At 41.4% G+C, this 19,636-nt stretch overlaps 2 protein-coding genes across 4 annotated transcripts; both read left to right on the top strand.

Moving 5' to 3' along the window:
• Positions 1-3,146: 3,146 nt before the first annotated feature.
• Positions 3,147-18,635, top strand: LOC122205088 (olfactory receptor 1L8-like). 3 transcript variants are annotated; one of them, XM_042913152.1, is made up of 5 exons: positions 3,147-4,166; positions 8,427-8,529; positions 8,957-9,118; positions 12,748-14,019; positions 18,570-18,635. In XM_042913152.1, exon 1 carries the CDS (start codon positions 3,147-3,149, stop codon positions 4,089-4,091), a length of 945 nt encoding a protein of 314 aa, XP_042769086.1. In that variant the 3' UTR covers positions 4,092-4,166; positions 8,427-8,529; positions 8,957-9,118; positions 12,748-14,019; positions 18,570-18,635. The 3 variants fall into 3 exon arrangements, with proteins under 3 accessions (XP_042769086.1, XP_042769087.1, XP_042769085.1); XM_042913153.1 differs by lacking the exon at positions 18,570-18,635 and adding an exon at positions 17,355-17,427 and having other exon boundaries at positions 9,056-9,118; XM_042913151.1 differs by lacking the exon at positions 18,570-18,635 and adding an exon at positions 17,355-17,427.
• Positions 18,376-19,320, top strand: LOC122205090 (olfactory receptor 1L3-like). Its single transcript, XM_042913155.1, has one exon. The coding sequence runs from the start codon at positions 18,376-18,378 to the stop codon at positions 19,318-19,320; it is 945 nt and encodes a 314-aa protein (XP_042769089.1).
• The last annotated feature ends 316 nt before the right edge of the window (positions 19,321-19,636 follow it).

The following is a 19,636-nucleotide window of genomic DNA, read 5'->3' as shown; positions in this document are numbered from 1 at the left end:
ACATCAAAACAGAAAGCCTCAGGTCTCCCCTGTCCCCTTGAGTCAGCCATGCTAGGTGTGATTTCCAGTCTGCTTCCTCTGCCTAGAGCAATCACAGGACCAGCTCCCTTGAGAGGTCATCACACCACAACTCCTTCAGCCTAACAAGGGCCCCCGAGGCCAGCAGAGCAGAGCTCAGACTCAGGAGACGCTCGCTGCCTGAGCTTCTGCCATCAAGACGGTCCTTGCCCCTTGAGTCAAGACGTCTCTGCCTTCTGAAATGGGGAGCTGGGAAAGCAGCAGCATGCTGGGGGCCAGACTTGAGGGATTGGAGGCCAGTGAGGGGAAACGTGCTATCCCTTCCAAGTAGCACATCAGCTCCCCCGCCTTTCCTGTTCCTCTCCTTGTTAATCAGCCCAGAGTGTCATGGGAGAAACATGAGGGGGCTGTGCTTGGCTGAGAAGCAGACTTGCAGCTGAGTAGCAGATGTGGTGCAGACCAGCTTCTGGAGAAAATGGGAAGGCAAGAGCAGCATCTGGATCTGGAGGTGAGCTTCAGTAAGCTGGCCACCCTCTTGGCTCCTCCAACCTCTGGCACTTACTCTTTCCTCCCTGAATTTTCAAATATTGTGTGGATTAAGCAGTCATAGGGTCCAACTAAAACCTCCACCCAGCTTTTGGTTTTCAGTCCATCCAGTTTGACCTCAAGACCATCTACCCTATGTGCTTTGCTAGAAGCAAAACACAGGAAGGAAGGAAGGAAGGAAGGAAGGAAGGAAGGAAGGAAGGAAGGAAGGAAGGAAGGAAAAGAGAAAGAAAGAAAGAAAGAAGGAAAGAAAGAAAGAAAGAAGAAAGAAAGAAAGAAAGAAAGAAAGAAAGAAAGAAGGAAAGGAAACTATTGTATTCCCAGTCTTACACACTTACCCTGTGCTTTGAGAACTGTTCTTCCTGATTCTCAGATTCAAGACCTTCCTTTTTTCTAGTTATCAGAATAGGTGATCCTCTCACTTATGACCTGGATCACCCAATACCATTAATTAAACCAAATCTCCACTAATTTCTTATTTCCACAGGCAGCCTTTTCATAGATGGCTCACTTTTTAATATTGACCTGTGTTTAAAAAACTGTCTTGCAGACATGGTGTCTCATTTGCTATTCATAAAACATCCGGAATCAGCTTGTGAGCAGGTGACCAAGGACAAATCAAGCCCCCATCTTTTGTCTTAACTCGAGGACACTGTCCAGCACCAACCACAACTCTCCATGCCAGACATGCCCCAGACATGCATGGCCAATTTTTTCCACCTGATTTTGGCCAATTAATCATAGATGTTCAAAATTTCAAATCCACAATCTGTGTAACACAGCAAGATCAGTCACCTCTTCAGCCACTACAAGGATAGATTCTGAACATGGGAAAAGAAAGATTGTTAGTTAAGAGGGAAAGAAAGGGAGGTCATTTAGGAAATGACACAGTGAGGAAAACAGTGCCTGTGCGTGATTGTGACAGACAGTATATACACCAAAACACGAGGAGGTGTAGCCTGAGGGTTAAGAGCATGAGCTTCAGAGTGATTCCTCTTGGAGTTCAAATCCTGATTGCTACTCACTTACTTAGTGACCTTGAGCAAACCACTTCACTCTAAGCCTCAGGCTTCTGATAACAACAATACGTTGTGATCCCTCATCGTGGGAATTTGTGAGGTGCTTAGCACAAGCTTGACATGTAGTACATTTTCAATAATATTGGTTATTGTTTTTAACTTTAACTACTGGTTCACTCAGATCATTCAATGCCTAAACAAATCATCCTTCCATAGGATCTTACAAAATCATGAGGTTAGTCTGACAACTTGGCATTGAGGGATATGACACTTCAAGCATCTGAGTGATTGATTTTGAGGACAACCAGTCATAGCAGATAAGGGAAAGCAACAATGGGATTGATGATGATCAAGAGTTTCTCCTGGGCGCATGGGTGGCTCAGTCAGTTAAGCGTCCGACTTCAGATCAGGTCATGATCTCACGGTCTGTGAGTTTGAGCCCCTCGTCGGGCTCTGTGCTGACAGCTTGCATCCTGCTTTGGATTCGGTGTATCCCTCTCTCTGCCCCTTCCCCACTCATGCCTCTGTCTCTCTCTTTCTCTCAAAAGTAAATAAACATTTAAAAAAAATTTTTTTAAGGGTTTCTCCTGAGTGTTCACAATATGCTTGTCTCTCTTCTGTCTTCTCATTTCTCACTAAATTCTCATGAGCATGTGAATATTTGTGTCCAATATCATACATAGTGAATCTGAGGTATAAAGATGTTTAGCAATTTACCATTGCATTGTAAGCACTTTTTTTAAAGATTTACTGTCTTAGCAAGTTTGGAATATGCAATGCAATGTTATAACTATAATCGCCATGATGTACATGACATTATAGAATTGTTAATATCTGTACAGCATTTAACTGTTAAATGAGTTAATACATTGATATTTCAACATTAAACAAATGAATATATTAATATAGAATAAGAATTTTTAATGCATGAAAATCTAATGTAAATGGGTCATTGAAAAGGTGTGAAAGAATATGCTGCTTCTAAAGAAATTATTTCAAACACTTTCATGATATAAGCATGTTCGTTGTAGAGATTTTTATGGCAACAACGAATATATAAATAAACAGTGTCTCAAACTTTGAGAACCTCTATGTAATATGTTCATTGGTGAGATATAGATGAATATGCTGACTCCAAAAACTTGATTTAAAACACTTTGTTTATTCAAGATCTCTCATTGCAGAAACTTTTGTAGTAGCAATAAATGGAGGCCACTTTGATATCCATCACCGGGTAATTGGATATGACTGAGAAAAAGCACATATATGTCAACAGTTAATATATATAAAATTAATATGTTTTCATAGGTATTTTTGCATACATATATGGTTTCTAAATGTAAATTCTTCTATCCCTCCAGCCTTCAATATAAGGCCCTTGTGATGCCCATGGATTTGGGAAGGAAGGACCACATCAAGGACCATGAGACTAATAAGCTGTCCCTACAGAGCAACTAATTGCAACCAGAGAAAAAACAGACTTGCTGGGTTCTCAGGATTTGGGCTCTGGTCTTACAGTATGGTAAAAAAATAAACGTCTTGTATATAACTAGACTCAAGTCAATGGAAAGAGTCAACCAAACCAGCAGTGTTTCTGAGTTCATCCTCCTGGGGCTCTCCTCCCAGCCTGAAGACCAGAAGCCACTCTTTATCCTCTTCCTCACCATGTACCTGGTCACCATAACAGGGAACCTGCTCATCATCCTTGCCATCCACTCTGACCCCCAACTCCAGACCCCCATGTATTTCTTCCTGAGTTTCCTGTCCTTCACTGACATTTGCTTTACAACAACCATTGTCCCCAGGATGCTACTGAGCTTTCTGTCAGAGAAGACCATCTCCTATGCTGGGTGTCTGACACAGATGTATTTTATTTATGCTCTGGGCAACACTGACAGCTGCCTCCTGGCGGTCATGGCCCTTGACCGCTATGTGGCCATCTGTGACCCCTTCCACTATGTCACCACCATGAACCACCACCGCTGTGTCCTGCTGGTGGCCTTTTCCTGCTCACTTCCTCACCTCCACTCACTCCTACACACACTGCTACTGAATCGTCTCACCTTCTGTGACAACAATGTTATCCATCACTTCCTCTGTGACCTCAGTCCCCTGATGAAATTGTCCTGCTCCTCCACATTTCTCAATGAAATTGTGATAATGTCAGAAGGCTCTGTTGTTTTGGTGACCCCCTTTCTGTGCATCACTTTCTCTTACATACGAATCCTCATCACAGTTCTCAAGATCCCCTCAGCTGCTGGGAAACGCAAAGCCTTCTCCACCTGTGGCTCTCACCTCACTGTGGTAACCCTCTTTTATGGAAGCATCTTCTACGTCTATTTACAGCCCCTGTCCACCTACACTGCCAGGGACCACATAGCAACACTTGTCTACACAGTTCTTACCTCCATGCTGAACCCTTTTATCTATAGCCTGAGAAACAAAGACCTGAAACAGGGCCTGAGGAAGCTGATGGGCAGGAGGAAATCCCAGGCAGCACCCTCTTGACAAACACGCAAGTGGAATCTGCTTCACTTGAATCTAATATCTACTAGATCTTGGTGAACCACTGAACTGCTAGAGGTTAGTTTTTTTTAATCCATGTGAGACACGGCTATTGTGGGTGATCACATGCATTGATGACAGCCCACAATTGTCCCCCACTCTGTTTAAATCATGATACTCTTCCTTACTATTCCTCAACTTTCTCACAAAGATTCATCACATTCTCATCCTCTAAATAATACTTTAGGGGCGCCTGGGTGGCGCAGTCGGTTAAGCGTCCGACTTCAGCCAGGTCACGATCTCGCGGTCCGTGAGTTCGAGCCCCGCGTCAGGCTCTGGGCTGATGGCTCGGAGCCTGGAGCCTGTTTCCGATTCTGTGTCTCCCTCTCTCTCTGCCCCTCCCCCGTTCATGCTCTGTCTCTCTCTGTCCCAAAAATAAATAAAAAACGTTGAAAAAAAAAATTTAAAAAAAAAAATAATACTTTAAACTAACCATTTCCAACTAATATTTCCTGAAAAAATTGCTGTCCTTTTATTAAGACTTACTCTCCAATACCTTTCACATTTCAGTATATTGCTGAAAACGATTACCTAATTTAAAGCTGTTGAATATCTTTGTAAACATTTCAAGGGAGAAAGAATAGAGGGAGAGAGGGAAGGGGAGGAGAGGAATTAAATTTTAGCTAATTTTCTTATAAGGATTTTTATAATTTCTTATTTTTTTTCCTTCATAAAACTTATTCTTGCTTAAAAATTAAATTTTGCCTTTACTCTTATCTTTCTATTCTTTTAAAAAAAATTTAATGTCCATTTATTTTTGAGAGAGAGCAAGTGGGGGAGAGGCAGAGAGAAAGAGACACAGAATCTGAAGCAGGCTCCAGGCTCTGAGCTGTCAGCACAGAGACTGACACAAGGCTTAAACTGATGACTGTGAGATCATGACCTGAGTTGAAGTCAGATGCTTAATTGACCGAGCCACCCATGTGCTCCTTATCTTTCTATTCTTGATTATGTTGCTGTGGCCTTATTTCTCTTATATTTCCTCTTATTTTTTTACTATACAACTTAAAAATGGTAATAGCCAGAAAGAACAAGAACCAAGAGTGATTATATGAAAGTTATCCATTCCACAAGGAGGAAGTTGGAACCTCTCTTTCCTCCATCTATCCCTAAACATATATGTTTAAAAATATGTGATTTAATACTTTATTCTAGAAACTCCCACTCTTCGGGTTCTAACCTATGGAAATAGTATCATAAAAGTATATTGGATATTGAGATACATTTTTTTCACTGATTTCCAGTTATTACAGATAAAAATTGGCAAAACAGTCGGGGCACCTGGGTGGCTTAGTTGGTTAAGCGTCCCACCTTGGCTCAGGTCATTATCTTACTGCTTGTGGGTTCAAGCCCTGCCTCAGGCTCTGTGCTGACAGCTCAGAGCCTAGAGCTTGCTTCATATTCTGTGTTTCCCTTTCTCTCTGCCCCTCCTCCACTTGTGCTCTCTCTCTCTCTCTCTCCCAAATATAAATAAAAACATCAACATTTTTTTAAATGGCAACAACCTAAAATCTTATCTCTGAAGAATGGAGATATTATGATTAGTTACATAGAATGTAAGAATATGCAGCAAGTTGAGGGGCGCCTGGGTGGCTCAGCCAGTTGAGCATCCAACTCTTGATTTTGGCTCAGGTCACAATCCCAGGGTCATGGGATCGAACTCTTGCATCAGGCTCTGTGCTGAGCATGGAGCCTGCTTAAGATTCTCTCTTTCTCCCCCTGCCCTCTGCCCCTCTCCTCTGCTTGCTTTCTCTCTCTCAAAAAGTATTTTTTTAAAAAAGAATATGTAGCAAGTTGGAAGAATCAAATAAATGTTTATTACTTCCTTGAAAAGCCATTAGGTGGAAAAATAAAGATATAGAACAAGTATAAAAGTATGAATTCATTATGTTTTTAAAGATTGTATAAATATATATGTGGGTATAGTCAATGCAGTAAGAATGTAAGTGTAGTAGGGGACAGAGAGAATTTCCAATTAATGCACACTTGTAATCTCTAATTCATTTAAATAAATATTGATAGCACATTAAATGTAAACCGATTAATAAATCAGATGGCCAATGCAATGGTGAAGGAATTTCTTTGCAAGGTACCAAAGAGGAGAAACTTTCTATGTGTATGCATATCTGAAACACATCATAGTTTGGTTCTGCCACTCGAATTATAATTTGATGGTATATAACATTCTAGAAACCAAAAGTTTTGAAAGTTTAAGGATAAACCTGGATTGTCCTACTGCATCAAGTGTTTCCATTGAGAAACAAGAGGTCATTGTAATTTATGTTCCTTTGTGACCCCCTCCCCTAATCACAGTCTATAGATACCCTACACCAAATGTGACCAGGCTGCTACTGCTTAAGCTGTGGGAGAGTGAACTCTGATTCCATGCACTTTACTCCAAATTTCAGCGCAGGAGCCTGGTCATTGTCCTTGGAAATTGACAGGCCCAATTTAAATGAAAATTAAAACAACCTAGAACAGCTAATACAACCTTGAAGAAAAATCACAAAGTTGGAGGAAACACATTACCAAATTTCAAGATTTCTACAAAGCTGACATAATTAATATAGTGCAGTATTTATGTGGTGTAGAATAGATAAATAGATCAAGGTAACAGAATGGAGAACACAGAAATATATACTTATTTATATAATCACTTGACTTTTGACCAAGTGCCAATGCAATTTAGTGGAGAAAGGAGTACCCATTCAATACATTATGCTAGAGCAACTGGATATGCACACAGAAAATAGCCTACTAATTACTGCACACCATACATGAAAATAAATTCAAAGTGGCTCATAGATTTAATGTAAGGGCTGAAACTGTTAAATTTTTTTTATCCAAAAATAATAGAAAAATATATTTGTGACCTTGACATGAGTGATGATTTCTCAGTCAAGAAACAAAAGAACCAACCATAAGAGAAAAATTATTGAGTAGATTTCATGAAATTCAAAACTTCTGCTTATCAAAAGTCACCTTAAGAAAGTGAAAATGGAGGGGTGCTTGGGTGGCTCAGTCAGTTAAGCGTCTGACTCTTGATTTCTGCTCAGGTCATGATCTCATGGTTTGAGAGTTGTAGCCTGCATTGGGCTCTGTGCTAACAGCACAGAGCCTGCCTGAGATGCTCTCTCTCTCTCTCTCTCTCTCTGCCCCTCCCCAGCTCTCTCTCTCTCTCTCTCAAAATAAATAAATAAACTTAAAAAAAGAAAGTAAAAATGGGAAAAATATTCACACTACATATATCAGACAAAAAACATATCTAAAATATATAAGAACTTAATCAAATCAAAAAGTAAAAGCATAAATTTAATGTTTAAAAGTAGATATAAAAATTGAAAAGACACTTTACAAAAGAAGATATTCAAGTGGCCAATACTGCATGTGAAAGATGCTCAGCATAATTACTTACCAGGTAAATGGAAATTAAAGTCATAATGTGATACCACATAACACTCAAAAGAATGGCTACAATTTAAAAGACAATACACAATTTTTGTAGGATTTGGAACAACCAAAATTCTCATATATTGATAGTGGGAATGTGAAATTATGTAATCACTTTGGAAAACAGTTTGGCAATAAAATTAAAATTAAAATTAAATTAATAAAATTAAATATAAAACAACCCTAAGTCTATACAAAAAAATCTTGTACAAAATATTCACACCAGCTTTATTCATAATAGAGCAGACTAAAAACAAGTCAAATGTTCATTAACAGGAATTAGATAAACAAATCATTAGTAAAAGGTATACACTTAAGATTTGCACTATTTTACTAGATGTAAACTACATTTCAATTTTAAAAGAAGTTGGATGACCTGGAGATAATGAGAAGAGGCTTTGGGACTATCAGCACCTGTGCACAGGACAGATTAACACCAGGCAAATATGTGCTTCATCTGAATACAAGGGACAGTATTAGGGAAATATCTTTGAAAATTTGGGACATTCAGAGGTAGGAATGAGAGGGACAGAGATGATGCTACCTATCACCTCACAAAAGTTATCTGCACCTCACAAAATGCCTCTGTGTCCTGTCAATCCAATTGACTTGAGTCCAGGATAACATCTGCACATCCAGTCCAGAAGGAGACATTGCAGCTCAGAATTCAACTTAAATTCCTCTAAACTTGTGCATATTCTTAAAAGAAAAATGAGCCAGATAATGACTTCACATAGCGGCCCTAAGTTAAGAGTGACCATAGGTGATGCCTCCCTCTTTCCTAGTGGAGATTCGCCCATCATCCTTTGCCTTTCTTCTCCTTCCCAGAAATGAACAAAAGCAGCAGCTCTGGAGAGCCTAATCCCGCTACGTGCCGCTAGAGGGCAGTATAGCTGAACCAGCGATGTCTATTCAGTGAAGCCCAGTCTAGGTAAGACAAGTAATGATTAGAATAAGTGAGAGAGACCTGTGGCAGTTGAAAAGAAATAACATAATGGAAAATACTGGCTGGAAAGGGAGTTTTCACTCTTTCCTTAAAAACCACCTCAGTGCATGACAGTAATAGACTTAGCTATTTCTCTCATATGTAGTGTTTAGTCATGGCCAATACTAGAATATGCCCCAGGACTCATTTTCCCAAGGACAGTTGGACCAAAGCCACACTGCCCTTTATACATACAATTTGAAGGGAAGACATCACTCAGTGTTCCTTGATGAGCTGTCTAGATAATAGTAGATTGGAATTATTATTTTAGTGCCATGTTGTTATGTTTATCATTTTGATTCCTGCCTTTGAACCTCACTGGGAATACTGTGACTGTTAGCTAACAACTGCTACATTATGTTTCTTTAACCAGGATGACGCCTTTATTAAAGCAAGTACCTGTATATGAGGAACACACATTGTTGTCATCTGCCAAAATGTTGGAATTTAATTTGCTCTTTTAACTTGCCAGATATAAACATGGATGGAAAACTATACCACCAGGTATTCAAGGAATTACAATGATGTCCAAGAGGTAAATGTTTTTTTAAAATTTTGATCTCATATTAAAGCTAAGATTTAAGGACATGAAAAGGAATGGAAGGGAGAACAAGAAAAGAAGAGAACTAAGAACGAGAGGGGAACGTTGACATTACAGAGTTGTCACATATCAATGATGATTTCACTCTGCAAAGTACCCCCCCCTCCGAAAAAAATTGTGGGAAGGCTTTGGGATACTTGAACTTAACTGCACCTGCTATGTGAACATGCTCACCTGGCAATTCCTTGAGGAACATAACACTTTTTTGGTGAATATAGTGTACTTGAATTAGTCTTGCACCACAAATATTCATGGCAACAACACTTGTGATCATACAGCATTGGCTCTGAGGACTAACAGGTCGTTAAGGAGTCAGGAGCTTGATTAAGTGTATGGAGTCAAGAGAAATTACTATCCTGAAGTCTCACTGTTACATTCTAAATGGTCACCAGAGGGAGTTTTCTTCTAGTAAACTGCCTGAACTTGGCATTTGGCCCAGAAATATGATGAAGCAATATTTGAATGGACTGTGCCTTTACTAAACTGACTCAACACCTTGTTTGTCAATAACCGCGGGGAAAAAACACACACCCTCACCCAGGAAGGAACAATTGCCATGTTGACAGCAATAACATCTGATACATTTAAACAGCAGTGGCCAGTTGTGCTACAGGCTCAGACAAGAGGAGGTTCATTTGTGGGAACAGTATGGCCAGCCTAAACCAAGGCAAGATTTTACTGGTAAGGATGGTGTTTACTGACACTTCTAAAAAAGGAATTTGGCTTTCCGCGATATTGGTAATTTTGAACAGGTAAAGGATCAACTTTGGATCATCCCCATGGGAGACAAATGGACAGTGCTCCACAATGATACCTAAATCCTAGGTTAATAGAAAACTTGTTTTTTGGTGAATGAAGTATAATTATGCCCCAGACCAGATAGAAACTAGAGTTTTCTGAGGAATGATCTTTAGTAATTACACCAGTTACAAGAAATGTATGGTATACAAGAAAATGGTGTTTTTTTCTGGGAAGGTTAGGAAAGTGGCATTGTTATAATAACTAATGAGGATGTGTTAAACATTATTTAATCTCTCTGTCGCAGCTATTCAGCTTTATATAGTAAAAAATTTTTACATCAATTTATAAAAATGAATGGAAATGGAACATAGGTATAAAATATTTTCCAGAATGAAAATATCTTTTAGGGAACCAAACCAAAATTTCCAGTTGATGTAATACCCAGGGAGACTTATTAACCAGGGAAAGAAGTGAATTTACCTCTAGGAAAGTGAGACATGTGGGGCACCTGTGTGGCTCAGTCAGTTACGCGTCTGACTTCAGCTCAGGTCATGATCTCATGGTTCATGGGTTTGAGCCCCACATCAGGCTCTGTGCTGACAGCTTGTAATGACTTGCTAAGGGACTCTATAATATTTATCAGGATTTGACAAACTTTTCTGTAAAAGGCCAGATAGTAAATACTTTGCAGGTTATACAGTCTCTGTCACTATTCAACCCTGCCACTGTAGTGCAAAAGCAGTCGCAGACAAAATGTAAGCAAATGAGTATTCTGTGTTCCAGCAAAATTCCATTACAAAAACAGGTGGTGGACATAATCTGGCCAGCAGGCCATATAATTCATAACCCCTGATGTATACAGTTAAGTTGAGTTAGACACTAAGTGGAATATATGTTTTATATTTATAAATTAATTTATATCAGTAGTCCAGTTGTTAGAAATTTTTAATATCAGTGCTGTTTATATGCACTGATAGAATATTTCATGGGGGGAAGAAGTTGCAGAACAATACAAATAGCAAGGCTTCATTTGTATATAAACACGTTTGTGTATAAAGGGAAGAGTTCTATTGAGATTTGAAGGGGAGACTCTTCACTTTCACTAACTAAACTTCTAAATTATTTGAATGAGCATGTACTACTTCTGAAATTTAAAAACAGAGCTACAAAAAGAAAGTTCCAGGCTAAAATTATGGTGACCCTGCTTTGGGCACAGAAGTTTGGTGGCCTTGATCATTGTGTTAGAGCAGATTCCAGATTCCTCTCTATGGGAGGATTGGATTTATCAGGGGAATGTTCCAGTCTCCCAACCAAGCAGAGGTGAATTAACCTCCTAAGCAAGCAAGGGTCTATTGCCCCACTCCACAGGATGCCAATTGCATTAACTAGAATGTGCAAAGGCCCCTGTCCTCATTAAGCTTCTTAACCTGGCAAGTACATCTCAGTCCTAGCCCAGCATGGCTGACAGACATCACCAGACACAGAGGAGTGACCTTCTGAGCACCTGCTAATCCAGAACTCATCATCACTAACACAACTATCAAAACCTAGTGGAGATTTGGGGTACCTGGGTGGCTTAGTCGGTTGAACATCTGACTTCAGCTCAGATCATGATCTCACAGTTCAAGGGTTTGAGCCCCGCATCGGTCTCTGTGCTGACAGCTCAGAGCCTGGAGCCTGCTTCAGATTCTGTGTCTCCCTCTGTCTCTTCCCATCCCCCACTCTCTCTCTCCCTCCCTCTCTCTCTGTCTCTCTGTCTCTCAAAAATAAAACATTAAAAAAAACCCTAGTGGAGATAAACGACATTCATGGAGAATGTCCTAAGCACCAGTGCTCTGTGTAGACAGCTCCATTTTAGGTCAAGATCCATGTGAGAATCTAATGAAAACAGTGTATGTCATCCCCAGAAAGAAAAAAAAAAGCACATTTCTACATACATAGGAAATGTACACACCATGTCAGAGGGTGCACAGTCTCTTGTAGCCTAACAATGCACTGGGAGAGTCAGGCATGTCTCTACATTAAGAGTAGCTGTCAGGGCAGCTGGGTGGCTCAGTTGGTTGGGCGTCCAACTTCGGCTCAGGTCATGATCTCGCATTGTGAGTTCAAGCCTCGCATTGGGTTCTGTGCTGACAGCTCAGAGCCTGTAGCCTGCTTCAGATTCTGCTTCTCTCTCTGCCTCTCCCCCACTCACGCTCTGTCTCTGTCTCTCAAAATTGAATAAACGTTAAAAAAAAAAAAAAAAAGAATTGCTGTCCTTCAGTAAAGACTAACACTGAGGCAAGCCAGATCATCAGAGAACTGCCTACCTGCCTACACTATGGGCCTCCTAAGGATCACTTTGACTAAATTGGATCCTGGAAGGATGCCCCCAAAGCCTCCACTGATGCAGTTAAAAGAATTTTCTGTTTCCTCTAAGGGTCTTGTAGAGAAGGCTTTGTTTGCAGTGCACAGTAATCTCTTCGTGAAAACCCACAAGAGATATTTCTCTCAGATCAGAGAGCCAGAATTGGTAATACATCTCCTACAAAACCAATTTGCTTCTATCTCTTAGATGCTGAGAGTCATATACATGACTTTCTTACCCTCTCCACTTTGCTTATTAGCGAACGCAGAGCTAAATGCGTTTCCAGCAAGGGTATCAGAGCTTCCTTCTGATTTTGTGCCCACCCTCACACTGTCTATCATCTTCTACACTTTGCCTTTTTGTGTCTTGCCCCTCAGCTATTTTTAATTTATTTTCTAATTAGATATTTAGTCGTTAAATATATTTATTTTCTTGTTTATTGTATGTGTCTTCTAAACAACTCCATTCTTTTCAGGAGAGGATGAAGTAGGAAGAAAAAAGAAAAAAAAGAAAGTGAAGGAGAGAGCAAACAAGGAAGGGAGCCAAGCATTCGACTAGTTCTTTTTCATGTGACTAGGGTATTTCAGAGGATAACTTTCAGGACCCCCAACATATAGATTAACAGAAAGTCCAGTCCTTCTCCTGAGCATGCTCCCACCTCCTTTGATCTGTACAGAAATTCTTGAGGATGCTTCCCAGCATCCAAAGAGCCATGCCTGCACACTCCTCCTTAACCCAGGAGTCAGAGGTTCTCTTCAGAGGACAGATGACTCCACATCAGCTGGGCCACTACTTCAGCTGAAACTGGAACAAGTCTAAGAGCTTTCCCAATGGATAAACCATGTAAAATGTTACTCTGACTTCATACTGGAAATCCAAAACTTAAGAGCCCCTGACATCATCAATACCCCTTGAACCCAATGAACCTGATACTACCTCATAAACCAACATCAGACTCTAATCTACCTTTATCACTTGTCCCTGGACTAGCACAAACACACACATGCTTATGTGTGTGCACACACAACCACCTTTCCACTATCTGAAAACTGTTGCCCCCCTAATTACCTAGACTATCCCTCCTGAAATGAAAATACCAAGTCTCCTCCATTGACATCCCCATATTCCAAAATACCCACCATTGTTCTGAGTCACACCTATGAGACCTAGCCATGAATCTGCGCAGGCTCGGAGAATATTGCCAACACCAAGTAGGAGGCCCCAGACATTCTCCATCCCCTTGGGCTCTGCTTTGCTTTCTAACCTTGGAGAGGGCACCGAGCAGACTTCCCCAAGGGAATAGCAGATAGAGAGAATACCCTGTTCCCTCAGAGCACAAGCGGCCCCAAGGAGGCCCAGTGAAGGAATTAAACCATTACAGGCTGGGAGAGGTCTCTGGACACATTACTCTGGGTAATGGTCTCCTGAAGTGAGGAGTCAGGCTGGAGCTGGGGACGAGAGGTGGAGACAAGTAAGAAATTTGAAGCAGTGTTGGAAAACCTGTTGAGCATGTGGGCTGCTCCTCCCTGTTCTCCTTGGCTTCCTGCAGCAGAGGTGAGGGGATGATCTAAGGAGGCTGGGACCTTTAGCTAAAGTGCAAATTCTGAATAAATTTGCAGACATGGCACTGACACATCTGCATCTGGAGAGAAAACATCTGGACATAGCAAACAACCAGGACTAGAGTTTCCATTCACAGTCCACACCTACCAGGCATGCCTTCCACGTTGTCCACCATCTGAGAACAGTGAGTTCCAAAGGGTCCATGTCAAAATCATTTTGAGTGTTTTGATAAGATATCAGTGAATCAGGAAGGGATTACCCGTGTGTCATTGTCAAAATGAGCCCAACGAAGACAAGTGCTATCTATGTGTACAAAAAGGAACGGGTGGTCACCATGACTAAGTCTCCGGTTTTCACATGTTTGGTTAACCTAAGTACAGAACAGGCAGACTTCCAAAATTTGACTGTGACTGGTCACTTAACTTTATCAAAATATTTTCTTCTGACTTGTAATATAAATCACTAACTTTGGGGGTAGGGGTGCTGACCCCCTGCCAGGCACTGTGCTTTTTACATGTTCACTGAGCCAACGATGCTGTGAAACAGATTCTCCCATTATCTCTACTTTATGAATGGAGAGACTGTGTCACAGAGAGGTTAACTTACTTGCCCTGAACCACTTGCCTGATAAGGACAGGACCCCATATGTAGAAAGTGGGCCAGAGCTATGCCCTTTGCCTCCATGCTGTATGAGCTCTATAACAGGCAAGGCATTTCCTCTCTTCAGGGAGAAGCCAAGAGACCTGGGTTCCATTCTTCACTCTACCAATTCAAATGGTCATGATAATTAAGGTCCAGCTTCCCAGCAGCCCTCAATTTCCCTCTTCTTGAAAATGAGGGGGTTGGGGGCACCTGGGTGGCTTAGTCGGTTGAGTTTCCAACTTCCACTCAGGTCATGATCTTATGGTTCATGAGTTCAAGCCCCCATTGGGCTCTCTGCTGTCAGCACAGAGCCCACTTCAGATTCTTTGTCCCTCTCTCTCTCTTTGCCCCTCCCCCACTCACGCTCTTTCTCTCAAAAATAAACATTTAAAAAATACAAAAAAATAAAATGAAGGGATTGGACTACATGATCTCTAAGAGTTTCTCCTGTACAGATTCCCTATGAGTCTGTTTTAAAGCAGGGGCGCCTGGGTGGCTCAGTCAGTTAAGCGTCCAACTCTTGATTTTGGCTCAGGTCATGATCTCATAGTTGTGAGATTGAGCCCCAAGTCCAGCCCTCTCTTTGCAGCTCCCCCTCTCTTTCTCTCTCTCTCTCTCTCAAAATAAATAAGTAAACATTAAAACGATTAAAGTTGATGCAGTAAGAAATCAAGGGGCACCTTCCAGAAGAGAAGGCTCCTGTCATTCCTGGCTGGTCTCTGCCCCACCAGCAGTGAATTAAGTAGAGTGCCGTTCTTTAGACAGCCACTTGACGTCCTTTGCATTTCTTTCTTACATCTGTTCAGAACCCAAAATGACCATCTAGGCATTCTTTCATTCTGCAAATATTTATCAAGGGACTATTATGTTCCAGGCAGCACGCCAGGGAGGGTGGTGTAACAAAGAACCAGACACGGTCTTCATACTTGGGCAGGTCACAGTCTAGCAGGGAAGACAGTGTTGTAAATACTAAGATTCAGCTCCAGTTCATACTGTGTGTGCAGGAGGAGGTCCAAAAGAATGTGCTACTGGAGGCTAGAGGGTGAGGACCTCCCACCAGCACTAACAGACAGGGAGAATGGATGATTTAGGCAGATGGAATAAGAAATGCTTGAGTCAAGAAGAAGCAAAAAATGCCTTACGGTTGGAGTGTGAAATGGGCGAAGGCCAGGAGGGAGGCAGGAGGTGAGCCACAGAGCCCACAGGAGCTACCTCACGGAAGCTCAGTAAGCCACAAGAAGGAATTGGCCTTCAGTCTGTGGGTAATAGGGAGGCTTATGCAGCAGGAAAGTGTCTGTCATGGGTTGAATTGTGTCCCTGAAAAAAGATACACTGGAGTCCTAATATCCAATACCTCAGAATGTGACCTTATTTGGAGATAGGGTCTTTACAGAGGTAATCAGGTTAAAATGAAGTTATTAGGATGGATCTTAATCCAATATGACTGATGTCATCATGAAAAGGGGACATTTGGACACAGGAACACACATGCATAAGGGAAAACAATGTGAAGAGACCAAGAGAGAAGACCAATATCCACAAACCAAGGAGAGAGGTATGGGACAGACCCCTCGCAGCCCCAGAAGGAGCCAACCCTGCCAACAACTTGATGGTGGACTTCTAGCCTCCAGAACTGAGACAAAAGATATTTCCATGGTTTTAAGCCACACAGTTTGTGGTACTTTATTACAGAAGCCCTAGAAAGCTAACCCAGACTTTAGCCTGAAGAGTCAGGTGATCACATTTTTATTATTAAAAGAACACTGTGGCTTCAGTGCAGAGAATGGATGGCGGAGGGGGTGTCAGAGGGGCTGTGGGAACCAAGTACATCATGGGGACAATACTGCAATAATCTAGGCAGGAATGATGAGTTTTCACCAGAGTGGGGAGATGAAAAAGGTTGCAAGATTCAAGAGATATTTATGAGGTAAAACATGGGAGATCCCTAGAGAAACAAAGCCCATGTTGATGGGCACTAGACAGAAAAAAAATGGAAAAATGATTGTGATTCCAGCAACACAGTCTTCCTGCATGCTTCTAGCCCCAGCCCCCTCTGTTGTCAGACAGAAGACCTTCCCTTCCCCCTCTGTATTTGGTCTAGCCCCGCCTCTCCTTCCCAGCCACCAGCTTCTTCTTTATCAGACATTTCCCAGTCACCCCCAAAATGTTTATTGAGCTTGTGGCTTACAAACTGCTTCCACATGCATCTTCTTCACTTTTCTCTTGAGAACAGGCTTTATTTTGTCTTATGTATGAGGAGAGCGAAACAGAACAGGGAAGGGATTTTGCCAAAGACACATTGTGATTAGTAGGGCCAAAATTCAAACCCACAGCTTCTTTCTCTGCATCCCAAGTTTGTTTTCCTGTGCCCTGCCATAGCTCCATGAACACAGCCCCAGTCAACACTGGATTTGAAGGAGGTCCTGTCTCTAGCAATTACAGTAAAGGACTCCATGCAACATTGATTTTGAAAGTGGATCAGTTACTGGAAAAAGGATGTTAAGGTAGAAAATTTCTACAGTGAAAAATTACACCCCAGCCCATTTGTTTTTGGCATAAATTTGTTGAAGCTTTGCTAAAGTGTGAGGAGGTAGCGTTTGGTGTTTAAGACCATCCTTGTTGGGATCCAGGCTTTGGCCCTTGTGGGCTGCATGATCTTGAGAAAAGTATTCAACACTTTAACCTCAATTTTCTTATCTGTTAAAAGGGAATGCTGTTGAGAGCCAGCTCAGAGTTGTTTTGAGTAATGTACATATTTAGTTCAGTGCCTTATACATAGCAAAGACTTGATATGTTTTAGGCATACCTGTTATTATTTGCCTTAATTGCATACTCATTAAGATCCTAAAAGCACACAAAAATAGTTCTCTCTTAAAGTCTCACAAACTCAGGTGAAGGGTGGTCAAACAGTGAAAAATCAAAGGCTGAGAGATTTGCCAAGAAACACAGAATAATTGCTTTCAAGAGCATCCCCGAACACCTGACAGACAAGAGGATTTTGGCAGGAAGTAAAGAATTAAATAAAGCAAGTGGAGAAGGGTGAAGTAAAGGTGAGGTGAGAAGGTATTTACTGTCCCCATATTACAGGTGAGGACATCAAGAATCAAAGTTAGGTAATCAGTCCGAGACCACACACCTAGAAAATGAAGGAGCTGATTTCAAAATGTGTGCTCTTAGCAGAGACACCACACTAAGCTCATTGCTTTCCAGTGCACCTGTCACTACACCTGTAGCATTTTATTTTGCTTATTTGTTTAAAAAGTTCTTCTCTACTAGACTATAACCACCTTAAGATTAGGAATCAAGAATGACTCATCTTTGTACTCTCAGTACAAAGTTCAGTCCTAAGCAATTGAGTTCCCAGTGAGCATTTAATGCAACGGTGTTGAATAATTGTGAAGCCATAAATCCCCAGTGTCTAAGAGTGTTCTAATAAATAGGTTCACATATAATAGAGGGTTTTTTTGCCAGCTTTTAATGAAATGTTGTCTCTGAAATGTTGACTATAAACACTGTGCACCTATGTCAGCATTCATATTTACCTGTTTCACTTAGGTATTTGGGGTTTTTTGTTGTCGTTTATTTACTTTGTTTTGTTTGCAAGGAGGGTAGAGAGATGAGCCTCAACCTGACATATCTGAATAAGCATTTATGGGTAGCTAGAGAAACATGCATCACTGAGGTCCACCAAGGATTCTTTCTGAAAGGAAATCCTTTCTCTGATGTCCCTGTATTTAACACAGGTTAAACTTTTGTATTGTTCAACTCCTTTTTGTGGAAGGGAAGGAAGACAGAATCATGGGCAATTTATAGGAATTCTTGGGGAGATAGGAATAAATTGGAACTTGTTGAATTGAAAGTTCTGGAATTTTCCATATTCACTGGTACATGCAGGATTATGGAGAGGGTCAATCAAACCAGCAGTGTCTCTGAGTTCATCCTCCTGGGATTGTCCTCCCGGCCTGAGGATCAGAAGCCACTTTTTGCCCTGTTCTTCATCATGTACATGGTCACTCTGGTAGGAAACCTGCTCATCATCCTGGCCATCCGCTCTGACACTCAACTCCAGACACCTATGTATTTTTTCCTCAGCATCTTATCCTTCATTGATGTTTGCTACACAACAACCATCATTCCCAAGATGCTGGTGAATTTCCTGTCAGAGAAGAAGTCCATCTCCTACGCTGAGTGTATGACCCAGATGTATTTCTTCTTGGCTTTTGCCAACACAGAAAGTTATCTCCTGGCTGCCATGGCCATTGACCGCTTTGTGGCCATCTGTGACCCATTCCACTATGTCACCACCATGAGCCACCGCCGCTGCGTCCTGCTGCTGGCCTTCTCCTGCTCCATCTCTGACCTCCATTCCCTGTTACTAGTTCTTCTGATAAACCGTCTCACCTTCTGTGACTCCAATGTTATCCCCCACTTCCTCTGTGACATCAACCCTCTGCTGAAATTGTCCTGCTCCCCCACATTTGTCAATGAAATTGTAATTAACACAGAAGGATTGATAACCCTGGTGACCCCCTTTATGTGTGTTGTCATCTCTTATGTCCGGATCCTCATTGCTGTTCTTAAGATCCCTTCAGCTGCGGGGAAGCATAAAGCTTTCTCTACCTGTGGCTCCCACCTCACCATGGTGACCCTCTTTTATGGAAGCATTATTTATGTTTATTTCCGACCCCTGTCTAGCTATACTATCAAGGACAGGGTGGCAACAGTCATCTATACAGTTCTGTCCTCCATGCTGAACCCTTTTATCTATAGTCTGAGGAACAAAGACATGAAGCAAGGCCTGAGGAAGCTGATGGGCAGGAGGTCCCAGACAGCACTTTCGTGAGCACACTCAGAAGCAGGTCTTCTTTGAGCCTTCATTTCTGCTGATTCCTGGTCTACATACCAAGCTGCTAGAAGTTAGCATACCTAAACTGAGTGTTCGTGGGAAATTGTATAAGTGACCAGACTAGAATATTATATACCAAGTCTTATATATTCATAATATTTTATATTTATCTTACAGTATAATAATAGTAATAATAATAATAATATATCTTATCATATACCCACCAATCAAAGCCACCTCATTAGGGCCACCTAACTGACCCAGGGTCTTTGCACCCATTTCTCATTCTCTTACTCCCATTCCCTTTTCCTAT

The sequence above is a fragment of the Panthera leo genome, chromosome D4 (genome assembly GCF_018350215.1).
Source record: "Panthera leo isolate Ple1 chromosome D4, P.leo_Ple1_pat1.1, whole genome shotgun sequence".
NCBI classification, from domain to species: domain Eukaryota; kingdom Metazoa; phylum Chordata; class Mammalia; order Carnivora; family Felidae; genus Panthera; species Panthera leo.
The sequence above is the reverse complement of the archived record's forward strand: the minus strand, read 5'-3'. Positions and strand labels throughout refer to the sequence as shown.